At 38.5% G+C, this 12,702-nt stretch overlaps 1 protein-coding gene across 2 annotated transcripts in view; it reads right to left on the bottom strand.

Moving 5' to 3' along the window:
* LOC120737530 (E3 ubiquitin-protein ligase Midline-1-like) overlaps window positions 1–12,702 on the bottom strand; it is an 86,484-nt gene that overhangs the window by 39,361 nt on the left and 34,421 nt on the right. For both annotated transcript variants that reach the window (XM_040038303.1, XM_040038302.1), the window contains exon 2: window positions 2,083–2,876. In XM_040038303.1, coding sequence (XP_039894237.1) covers window positions 2,083–2,808 — 726 coding nt within the window. In that variant the 5' untranslated portion in view covers window positions 2,809–2,876. The remainder of the gene's footprint in view (window positions 1–2,082; window positions 2,877–12,702) is intronic.

The raw sequence follows: 12,702 nt of genomic DNA on the forward strand, positions 1-12,702 counted from the left end.
CCTCCAAAAGCGAGTCAGTCCCAGTAGATTAACATCTTAAAATGCCCAACTTTAAAGCAAAAAAACATGTTTACAGCCCTGTGCTCTATAGCTAATTCCCACTTCTAAACAACTATACAGCAGTGTTTTTGTTTTCTTTTAACATGACTCATTTTTTCTGGAAGAGAGTTTTATACAACCTAAGACACTTTCCTCCATATTTCAAAGCTATGACATGACAAAAATGTGACTGGTCAATGTTGATCATGGAAAAACATTATTAATGGGATATCTCACAGACCCATTTGTGCTATAATCAGCTAATATCAGTTCATGTGCAGGAGGAGGAAAATGTGGTGATAGAAACATAATTTTTTTCTTTGATAGCACAAAGGGACAAGCTCATGATTAGTCTAGGACAGAAACAAGCACCGCTAACACAATCTCAGTTCTTTTGCAACCCTCTACACAAAAACATGCTAACACAAAGCTAGTCAAGAGCACAGAATGAAGACAAAGTTAATCGCATGCTGGCCCCAGCCCAACAGCCAGAGTCTGAAGTTCAACAGGTAACAGAGGCAGTGACGTTGTAGCCTCCATTCCATATTTGTAAAGTAGAATTACCATGGCGATCCCTTTAAAGTCTCTTTGAGTTTGTTTTCAACTTTTCTTTGTGTTCTTGGCACATTACATACGTACATACTAAAGGAAAAATTGTATATGTGTCCTCATTCAGACAGTCATTTGAGTTGTGTGCAGAACTGTAGCCTATGGTTGATATTCCTAACTTGTAAGTATGAGACAATTTATTTCCATTCATTTTACTTAGATGAAAAGTACTGAGTAATGTGTAATCTGTTACTTGTTTTGAGTAAAGACTCCAACACTGGTTATGATTCAACAAAGCTAAGCTGAAATAGTGATAGTGTATCTGTATGTGCCTATATACTGTTTTACATAACTTAAATAACGTCTAATTTTCAACTTTAACTGAAGACAAAGACGCATTCGAAAACAGAAAGTGTTGTTGCAAACTGTTGACCTGTTGACCTGCTTACTCTAACTGAACAGAAGAAGTGATGTGTTCATTGTGTGACATAGAAGGCCGTTTGCCAGAGAAAACTTTCTCTGTGCTGATCTAAAATCAGATTACTAGCAGCTTAGTAGGACCACAAACATGAGGTAAAAGTGAACTTACATCATCAGGGGTGTGATGTGGAGACTAGTGATGCGTCTTGCATTCATTAATTCAGCTTTGTAAATGGAGGTAACTGCATACTCCTAGTTTCTGGATTTTGCTTTGTACTATGAAAACTTGGCTTTGGATTGAAGTCGCTATACCTTGGCCATTTCTACTTTGACCTATTTTTTCCCTTTTTTGTCTCCCTTCCCTTTTATAGAAGCCATTAAAATACTCCAACATTATGCAAATGTAATCCTAAGTCACTGGAGACACTCTCCAGCAAAGTGCTTATATTAGTCAAAGGCAGATTAATAGAAGAAACCATCTGGTGGACATCCAAGGTAACATTTACTTCTGCATGATCTTTGCTGTAAGACACACACACACACACAGACACACACTGCCTCCATCTCCATTACCAGCACATTGTAATAGCCATGCTCAATTAAGCACACCTACACCCAGCAGGCAATTGGTGCTCGTTAACCTGCAACCTCATTAAAGACACCATGCCTCGTCACTAATGACACTCCCCATATTCGCTCTGTGTGCTTGCTTCTGAACGCCCTCCTGGCACAGTGGCATGGCGCAGTGATTATGCTAATTGCTTAATTATTCAGCAGAGATAATAAGTCAGCACATGATAATCTCACATGATAATCGAGTGAGATACCTGGATAAGGATAATAGAAAATTTCACACTTTTGAGCGGAGTAAAATTAAAGTTTAATATTCATTATATGGGTATAAGATAAAGAACAAAGAAAGTATAAGCTTATCTGGCATTAGAATGTGACGGATCTTGCAGGTTTTAATTAGAAAATGGGGATTTTTAGAAGATTTCAAATGTGAAATAACTTCATTAAAATCAATTAAGCAAACATAAGAAGGGTGAGAAAAAAATCCATTTCTGTGCTTACCCTGAGTTTTTCATAGCGGTCGCTCAGTGCTGCCACCTGGTGGTCCCTGTGACGTCCAACTAACTTGCAGAGTGAGCAGATGAGCTGATCGTCAGTGACACAGTACATGTTCACCTTTTCCTCCTCGTGCTCCAGGCACTGGAGCCCTCTGAGGTGGCAGTCCGGCATAGGCTCGATGAGCCGGTGGCCGGTGAACGGCTTCTTGTTGGGGTGCGTCGCTCTGAGGCATTCGTCGCAGTACGACACCTCGCACGTTACGCATGTCTTAACAGCGTCCTGTGGCGGGTCCTGCTCGCAGAACTGGCACTGGACCGGCTCCGGAGGTGTGCTCGGGCTGGACATGGCAGCGCTGAGGGGGACCAGGGCCAACCGGTTGCTACCTTCCTCGCCGGGAGAGTTGGGCCCACTGTGAGGGGCAGGCAACGACAGCGGCAGGGGGAGCCCAGCTGAAGATGAGGCCCGTTGAACTCTATCAATAATATTCTGCAAGGTCACGTTTCTCTTAAGTCCTTCTAGTCCACGCTCTGGACTCAGGGAAATGACATATCTACAGGTGGGGCACTGGAAGGCGCCGATACTCTGAACTGATTCGTTGGTGGTGCAGTGGGAGACGAGGATGCGGTGGGCGCAGCCGAAGCACAGGCTATGGGCACAGGGGAGCAGCAGTGGGTCTTCAAAGAGCTCCAGGCAGATTGGACAAGTTAGCTCTGACTCCAGAGTGTCCATCCTGATTAAAAAAGGCCAGGCGGGACCAGGCGCAGTGTCAGCGAAATCCAGAAGAGCCACTCAGCTGTCTGGAGGCCAGAGAAATAGATGGAGGCGAGCAGAGAGAGGGAGAAAGGAAAAGAAAGCAGGGGGATTTGTGATTAAATGGTGTGAAACAGCTTACTTCTCTGCGCTTTCTTTGGAGGGCTTATATCTCAATGGAGCAGACCACTGAGTTGACTTAAAGTTGCAGGGTTTTCTACGTCTGACTGAAGACTGAAAATAAGATTAAGCAAACAGATTAATTAGCATGGTTCAGCATGTTCCACCAATAAGCATTTAGAAGTTTAAAATCAACACCTGACGATAATTTGGCTGTGGAACTTCTACTTTTGTCCACAGTATTAAGTAGAAAGGAGGCACAGGGGTCTATAAATTCCAAATTATTTATATACTGCCTGTGACAGTGGCCTCAAGGCTCTTTATTTTGTAAGCTACATACCCTTCAACATTAGAGAGAAAACCTCATTTATTAGACAGTTTTCTATGAGCAAAAATGTGGTGATGGTGGGAAGGAAGAACTCACTTTGATGAGGAACAGACAGCCATCTACTGAGCAGTGAGGTCAAAAAGAAGACCGAAAAGAAGAACACAGCAAGGCCACAAATAAAAGACAAGGTAAAACTACAGGAGAGATGCTCAGTGCATGATGGGAGGTTCCTCATTATGGTTCTGGGTCATCTGACCCAGCCCTAATGATATCCTTTATCAAAAAATAAAAAAAATCTCAAGCTTAATCTTGAAAATGAAAATAGATGGGAGCCTATTAGCAAGATTCAAGACAGTCTAAGTTAGAAAAAGCTGCATTAGTATCAAAAAACAAGCTGAGGAGAATGTTGCTAGTCAGTTTGGAGGTTTCTTCCTGTTAAAATGGGATTTTTCCTTCCCACTGTCACCAAGTGCTTATTTATATAAGGCCATATTTATATGGCCTGATTGTTGGGGTTTTCTGTTGTGTATTACTGATTTGGTGCTTTAGATATACATTTCAATTGTACTAACAGAAAACGTAAAGACCATTCTGTAGGCTGAAAGCCAAACATATAGTTGCTCTAACAAATATCTCATGGTCTTTATAGCAGCCACACTGCAGATGTGCTGTTGACCCACTTTGTGCCCTTTTGTGATTCTCATTGTTGTTGACCGCAGTACGCTATAGGTTCCCCTATGCTTGGATTAACAAGATTACACACCATCAGCAGCAGCTGCCGCCGTCAAGAAGCATCTGTCAGGCTGGACTTAAAACTGCTGAGCCACAAGCCAGTAATGCAACTTCTCACTAATCAGATACTTTATGTAACTAGTGTGCAATAGTGGCAGTGAGGTTCGCTTTATCCCTCGTTCTTTACCATTAAGTTACTGTACAGATAGTACAGTATGGAAGCCCCGAAAAGACAAGTGACAGAAAAGGCCTTAACAAAAGTCTAAGAGCAGGTTGAAGACGTCTTTTTTTTCCAACTTGCTCTTAAATGGGTGGGATTATGGGATGTGGGAAATATGTTTGTGCTCTACTCATTTTGGCTACAGAAGGCTGACCCCACTCATGTTTTCTCAAATAATATTTAATTGCCTGATGCATGATAAACACACAGAGTACATTTTGTGCTAGCACCTTCTGTAACATTACTATCTTTCTTTTAGCTATGTACTAGAAGGGGTATAATTTTCCCAGCATGCTCTGAGTGAGACAAAATAATTAGTGTTCCAAGTCATCTAGTACATCATGTTCTAGCAAGAAGCACTGCGAGATCAGATAAGGGTAGCGGACAAATGTTTTAACTAGCTACACTGAAAGTTTCAGAACTCATCCGAAACTACTGTGTTCACAGACTGAATGAGGCTCGCACACAAACTCGACATAACCTCTTTGGCGGAAGTAATAATGCTTCAAAGAAATGACTATAGATTTTTCTTCTCACCTGGTTTACATTAAACAAAGGAAAGAAATGAAATGAAATTTGATGAAGCTTGATGAGATTTTTAATGGGTTTTTATGCCTTTTGAGGCGTCCGTACATTCATTTCAAGCTATTTCAAGCTTACTTTTGCTCAAATCATATAAATTCAACTTTGATGCACCTTTACCACTCGAGTTGAAATGGGAGTCTTGTTTTAACATTGACTACAGCTGTGGCTCCATCTGCCACATCTGGAGTCAGTTGCTAATTAGAACACATGCCAATTCATTTCTCCTGCAGAGCCGCTGACTCTGGATTTCCACGTGAACCTGCATGCTGTCAACATGTCTCCAAGAGACTCAGGAAGAAAATGTAGAAGAGGCTCAAACTCAACTCAAATTTAGAAACACAAAACAACAAAATGTAGCAAGATTTACTGTTTTATAAATTCCTGATTATGTTGGAAAGCATTAAAGGGGAGCTGCCTGCTAATTAATATAACCAAAAGTGCTCAAGTAAGCTGATAAATAAGTGTGGCTCTGTTCCCAGTCAGTTCTAATAAAGACAAGTTACCTCTGAGACTTTGCCTCCAAGTTAAAAATTCAACAGTGCATGCTTTCTTCATTTCTGAACTCATAGCCCTAGGCCTTTTAATACACTTTTGGTTAATTTTAAGAAGATAAATTGGATTTTACTGTAGCTGAAAATGTCAATGAAAAAAAAATCCCTATTTTAGAAGTGAAATAAAAGTGAAACCAACCCTTAGGGCTAAAAGGATCTTTGCCAGTTTCAGGAAATGTGTCACAGCACAAAAAAAGAAAAAAGAAAGAAAGAAAATGTCAGATTAGCACGGAGATAATTCTGAAAACAATGAGATTTAAAAAATAAATGATTTTGAGTATGAATGCATTTGATTATAATGAGTATGTAAATTGATATTATAAACCATGCTCCAATTTCTACACACTTTAAGCATAATAACGACAGTGACACACACATACACAAAAGAAAAATGCAAGGAATGAAATGAAATGCAGGAAAGAAATCCGCTCTTATCTCCATGGTGCGGCCCTTTCAGCAGATGTCACTGTTTACTGAGATTAAAACTCGTGTGAGTGGACTGCTGCACTCTGAATATCTCCTCTTCATTCTCTAATCTATCTTTATGCATGGCTTCCTCTCATCCTCTGGGGAAAAAAACAAAAAAACAAGTGCTGCAGATAAACTGTCCTCATATGAGCTCAGCACAGTCCAACCACCACTTTTAGTACCTGTGATATTTGAGATCAGATATTTACTGTGAGACCTGATGAGCTGGTGAAAGAGATGGGATGGGGGGAAACTGTGTACAAAGACGTATTACCAAGCAAGCCCTTGATCTCTTACGTTTATATCAGAAGGGAAACGCCAAATGCTGGAATCAAGCAAATATGGAAGGATATACAGAGGAAAATGCAAGTAATTGAATGTGGGAGATGGGAGTGATTTAGCAATCGCATGCTTTAAATGAAACGGAATGGGTATGTGTTTGCTTGCTGTTAAAAACAAACACTCAGAGAGACACACTCTTCTACACTGGCATCACAGCATGTGCACACACAGTGATACATACTCATTCGCACAAAACACCTACTCTGAAACATCTAAGAGCCTCTCTGAGGTGCTAATAATGGCAACTAATCTGTCAGTGAGACCCGAGCTTTCCGACTGTCAAATAAAACTTGGAGGGTTGAAAGGGTTAGCGTATACTGTTATTCTTTTGGTCGAATTGCCTTTTCACAGCATTGTTGGATGTTAGCTTACAGCAGCTCTGAAGCTAAATAATCACTAAATGACCAGTTTCAACATGAGGGAGCAAAGTTTATGTAGTAGGGTGAGATGTAATCTTATTTAGCCCAAGTATTTGACAGTATGCATCTGCGGTCATGTATGTAAACACAAACTTAACACACAGACTTCTCCAAATGTAAGATCATGGCAGAAGAGCTCCAAATTCACTCCTACCTAAATGCAAGCAATGTAAGATTGGGACAAACCCAAATCTTTCAACTTTTTTTATGATTTTTTACAACAAGAGGCTGCGACCTTTCTTATATATATAAATAAGGAGAGAACACTTGTGTAGGGAAGAGTTATCATCAATCTCTGTATTTTAACTCCTGTCGGGTGTGTAAAGTTTTTTGTGACAACAAAAAATCTTCTTAAATCCTACTTTTACCTGCATGCAACCAATAGTAGCCAGACTAAGTTAGCAACTAGCTTGTGGCTAAAGATGCCGAAAAGCTTGATAAGTAATTTTCTAGACAAACTCTAGAACTTGAACTAAATGCATATGTTGTCATTTAAAGCCAAAAAACAAGCCCTTGAATAGCTGTACACCATTAGCCTAACAGTTGGAAGACTAAGCTAAGTTAAGCTAACTTAACTTGCTGGTAAGACTGAAAATCCCAAAGAGGTCATTGTAACCTGTTAAATCTGGTATGCTCTTTATTTTAGCGTAATTAGATATGATGCATTAGCCAAACATCTTTTTTTTTTAAACTTTTTTTATAATGTTCTACTATAATAATAAAATAATTTAGATATGTTTATAATACCCTTTGTTTATTTGTTTATCTATGGATTCTAATATCTAATACGTTACATATGTTATTTTAATAAAACTAATGAAACCCTTAAAACTTAATCCTAAAAACATATTTTGTTAAATCCTACTTATAATTAGAAAAATTAGATGACACATCTTCACTCCTTCAAGGTGATTTCTTTGGATTTCTGCTATTGTTGCAGGACAGGGTCAAAATGACCAACCATGGCAGTTGTGGGGGGAATGAATGATGCAAGTGGTTCTAGAGCCTCATAAGCTAAAGTGAATGATAACTATTTCCTGAAACATCTGCATAAAAGTGCACTGAACAGTAAAAAAGCTATCTAGTAATCATCAGTTTATAAGATACTAAAATATAAAACCATATAGCATTGTGTATCAGGTGATTTTTTTTAAAGTATTCCTATAGGGCAGCAAATTATATTTGCCCTATTTATTAATATCTGTAATGAGTTTTCACTAATAAGCGACTGGGCATTTAAAGCTAATGTGTTTGTACAATCTTTCTGCACATGTTTAATAATTTCCCCTTTTTCTATCAGTAACAAACATCTCAACGTGACTCAAGCTGACAGAAAAAAGGGCCGGCACAAACTGGCTAAGATTAGCTGGCAAACTTGCAAACATCTATCCTTTAAATTAGTTTAAGGCTTGCATTTGTTTTTAAAAGATGTCAAAAAACGTGACAATCCAACCATGTTGATGAAGTTAATATTAAAAAATGTGTGAGCTCGGCCAATCGGATGTCCTCTAACTGGTTCATTATGTTCCACTTGTTCTACACTGATAGCAGAGGACTATTGATCGACTGTTGTTAATTAAAAGATGAACTAGATTAAATAGCTCACTGAAAAAGACCACAATCATCCAATATTACATTAAAAAAAAAGTTCTATTTAATTCTCAGGTATTCTTGAAGTGTAAAATAGTTCCACTCCTTCTGGAGCATGCTTCCTTTTGTTAATCAGACTTTCTAGACTCATCACAATGAGGTTAATACAAAGCATAACCATTAAAACAAAAGAAATCTAATGCACGAGTGTTGTCTGTTTGAAGGTAATGAAAGTGCATAAATGAACTAAATATGAATTGGACCAGTCTAAGGACTATTTTTTATGCCCTCCATTCCAGCACACAGCTGTCAGCCAACTAACAAACAAAGTAGAGAAGGTAGATGCAGGAAAAAATAACTTCCTGACAAAGCCAAAAAAAAGTTAGACATTGACGAAGCTCTGACAGGTTTGAAAGGGGAGGGAGGAAACCTGGAGGCACGAAAGGATGAAGAGAAAAAAAAAACCTCAGTCTGACAAAAGAACACACACAAATCTAAATCTGCGCTTACATATAGACATGCATAGTTACACAAATCCAAATTGGCAGGTGAGACAAGATGAAATGCCTCTCAACACACCATAGGTGACACTGTTGAACCATGTTTTGAGGTGACAGAGCACAAAACAGAAGAAGAACGAGTGGAAAGGGGATGTAAAGAAGTACTTTCAAAAAACTGGAGGCAAAGGAGAGAAAGCAAGAGAGAGAGGGAAGGGGGAGAAAGGCCATTCAGAGTGGAGGAAAAACTTGATGGAATCAGAGTTGTTTATTTTTCCCACCATCACTTTGTGCCCCATGACTGTCAAAGCTGCCACTATGTGTGAAAGACTCGTCTGCTGTGCTGGAACCACTGAAATGTCAGTACCAATAGCGTTCAGTGGGGGGCAATACAAAGCTGAATGAGCGGTGGAAGACTCCTCCGCAGTCATTTCTCCTCTGTTTCTCTGCAGCTTCAGCATGTGAAGAAAATGTTTCATTCTGAACAGGAACTGATGTCCCTAACATTACTTGCAGCTATATTTTTATGGGATGCTGGATAGTGCCTCATCCAAAATGACATCTATCTAATTTATAGAAGTCTATGTATAAAAAAAAGGAGAAGGCTCATTATATTTTTGTTCTTCATCTTTCATTAAAATGCTTAACAATTTTGTGTGTAGACTAAAAATGTTCACAACATATTTATCTAGTTTATCGAAATGTTGTGTAACAGCTGCTTTCAAAGAAGTTCTAAATGTCGTGTTTCATTAAAATAATCAGTTTTTCTCTGTCTATATTCATCTATCTGCTTGGAACAATCTGCAATTGTTATTCATTATTTAACTATTTAAGGTTGTGCAAAAAAACAGATTCATGATGTTTTGAATTTAGCTTATGTTAGCAGCTCTATCCTGCTGTGTAATGAGTAATAATGCCATTGTACACGTTACTAAAGATATGTCCTCATGCTAAAAGCTTTCTGATATAATGCTAAAATTTAAAAAACAGCTTTAAGCATACAGACTAATCCTTTCTATCAATACTTTAATCATTTGCCTTGGTCATACAGTGTTAGCTATTAGCACGATACTATATAGTCTTTAATAAGCTTGAATGATGTTTTCACTTTTTAAAGGTGCCTGTTTACAGGTGAGTCATATTTCAACAGGAAACTGTTTTCAACCAAACTATACAGCTATTATAGGTTTAGCATTCGTGCAAACAAAATTGCTAGCAATAACCATCATTATGTCATGAAACTTTGCTAGTTTAGGTGTAGTCTCAACCAGCCTACTAATTAATAATTACTACTGCCAGTGAACACTATGTACTGTACGTGGTGTTAGCTCAGCTCAAATGTTTAGTACCCTGAAAAGCTAAAAGACCTTTTTAAACTGCTATTTAAGTCGCAGTTATAACATTGATTAAGATCTATTGTTTACTTGCTGTTTGTTGGTGCTCGGAATCAGTGCATCCCTGCTTCTGTCTGTAAAATAGCTACTGTCTTACAGTTTTATATTTTCAACCATTCCTAAAAGAGGATGCGGTTATTGAAGCTGCTGACTGTTACGTGTAGGGGAGCCTGCAAAATGATTTTTTTTAACTTATTAACAAGGAAGCATTTCAACAATAGATCCTGCTCATCATGTAAAATCAATGAATGTTCCCACGAAGAGGATTTTGAGAGTGTACAAATCTCAAGGCAAATGAGGAGGCAGTTTAATTACATTGCTTTAACCACGAAAAATTCAGTCAGAAAGCACAAACTGTAACAACATTCAGTGAAACTCTCTCAGTGACCTTTTCCTCAGAAATGGCAATATAATATTCAGTAGATATGATAGGCTCAGAAGGATCAGATTGACATTTGTTTATCTCAGTCTTCCTCCATTTCTGTTTCTGTCTCTACTCATCTCATGTTACATCATGACACAAGTCCAAAATGCTACATTTCTATTTTGAGCGGGCACAAATGTCATTGCCCCGATGCCTCGCTGAAATGCCTGCTGTTTTATTTTGAAAAAGAAAAGTAACTTTTATATGGTCTCTGATCCATGAATGCCAACACATAACCTTTTGCAACTGGCCGTTATTTCAGCGTTCACTTATTCAGTGAGGGTTAAATCAAACCCAACTTTTATCCCTGTGATTTCCAAGTACTCTGGCTAATCTACTTTAACCCTCATCCTAAACCAAACCCTAAGTATTTAAAGAGACTACTAAAGATTTGGTGTGTGTAGCAACGAGTGTTTGTTGAGACAGACAGGGTTGGGTTAGAGGTTAAAGTACTTTTTAGAAATGAGTTCATATTTAGACAAATGCTCACTCACTCCACATACAAATGTATCTGAAAATAACTAATAAATTCATTTGGAAATTAAGCCTCTGTCAACTTTTGATCTCCCTTCCTGTTTATATTTGGGCCCGGCTCCCCCCATTAGTCTGCATTCGACTTCTAAATCTTTCATTAACGTCAGGTCCACGAAGGTTGCCGCTTTCCTTTCCCCTTGTAGTTTGAACTGTTAAAATTTTCATAGGACCTCTTTCTTTTCTCTCCATTTTCTAAAAACTGATTCAACAAGAGAATGATGCAGACAAAAAAAAAATCCCCAGATGAGTGAGAGAGAGATTCTGTGTTCGATTTAAAGGGAACGACTGAGCGCTGCACTTTTACGTAATGTACTGAGACACTCATAATGAAGATGATAATTGTTGCTAACTGCAGGTCTAAACACTGATGTGTTTTATATGTTTTTGTAATGAAACTTACTTCATGATCATTTGTTCTCTTAAAATGTTGCTTCAGGGAAATTTGATTGCATTGCTTTTTCTGATTTTTTTTTCAGCACAATGAATTTTTCAACTGCACAAAAACCTGAAAAACTCAACTAAAACGAGCGACACTTCTGAAGTGTAGAGAGATTCCATTACCAGATAGCTTTGAGTAAATTGCATAAAAGAAATTACTCGGCAATAAACACCCAAAAAAGCTATGAAAAAAACCTCACATTTGGGTGCAGGGTCCATTTGGTGATTTGACGTGTGCGACTGTGGCAGCGCACGGAGCAGAACTGAGAAGTAGGTCATCCCCATTGACCTGGCTCGCATAATAAGCATACACACTGCATGTGTGTGTCACTTTATGATCTCGCTGTTCCAATTTGCTCTTTACTCAGAGAGGCAGAAAATAGCAAACACACAGCGAAATGTTAGAACCGAGCGAAAGAGGGCAAAGCATCTGAAGCCGAGCCAAAACATGATGATATCTGGCTCTCAGCCTTTTCAATGTTACATTTTACACGCCGCAAAGTCTTTTCCTGCTCAAACTTCAAAATGGAAATTTGAATCTGTAATAGATTCAAAATGCGCTCAGGGTAAAGGTGACCAGAACCTGTCCGCGTTGGATTGTCAGGTACCATTTTGCCTAAACTGCCCACAAACGTCGCCTACTTTAGCAACTGGGACAGAGAGAGAAAAAGAAGCAGCTCTCAATTATTCACATTTTTATAAAAAGCTGAATAAATTATTTACATTTTTGTGAGCTCTTCAGTGCAACCTCTACTTGGCTTCGCTTTTTTGCCAACATCTAAACCATTTGACACCTCACATACACCAATATGTCAAAGAATTTTAAAGATCCCTCAAATGTTTATGTTTTTCCCTGAATTGCAAATCCTATAATCTGGTTTCATAGGAGGGCTGGAGAGCTAGAGAGATTAACCCTCAACCTCGTGCGGTTGTTGAGAACAAGGAGCCTTTTCAGGGGCTTTCTCTCCTTGCTAAGGTCAGAGGAGATTAATATTAACTGTGCACAACCAAATGTTTTAAATTAAACAGATTTTTTATTAAATGTAAAATCTAAGTAAATGTTTTGAACTTCCTCTTTTTGTTTAAACGTTCTACTTAATATACGATTTCATTGTACTTGGCCATCAATAATTAACGGTCACATCCGGGAAGTTCTGGAATTCCAGGTCCAAATTATTACACTAGCTAAAATATTTAGTTGTGCTACAAGTGTTGCATTATGTTTATACTT

The sequence above is a fragment of the Simochromis diagramma genome, unplaced genomic scaffold, assembly GCF_900408965.1.
Source record: "Simochromis diagramma unplaced genomic scaffold, fSimDia1.1 OVJJ01000413.1, whole genome shotgun sequence".
NCBI lineage: Eukaryota > Metazoa > Chordata > Actinopteri > Cichliformes > Cichlidae > Simochromis > Simochromis diagramma.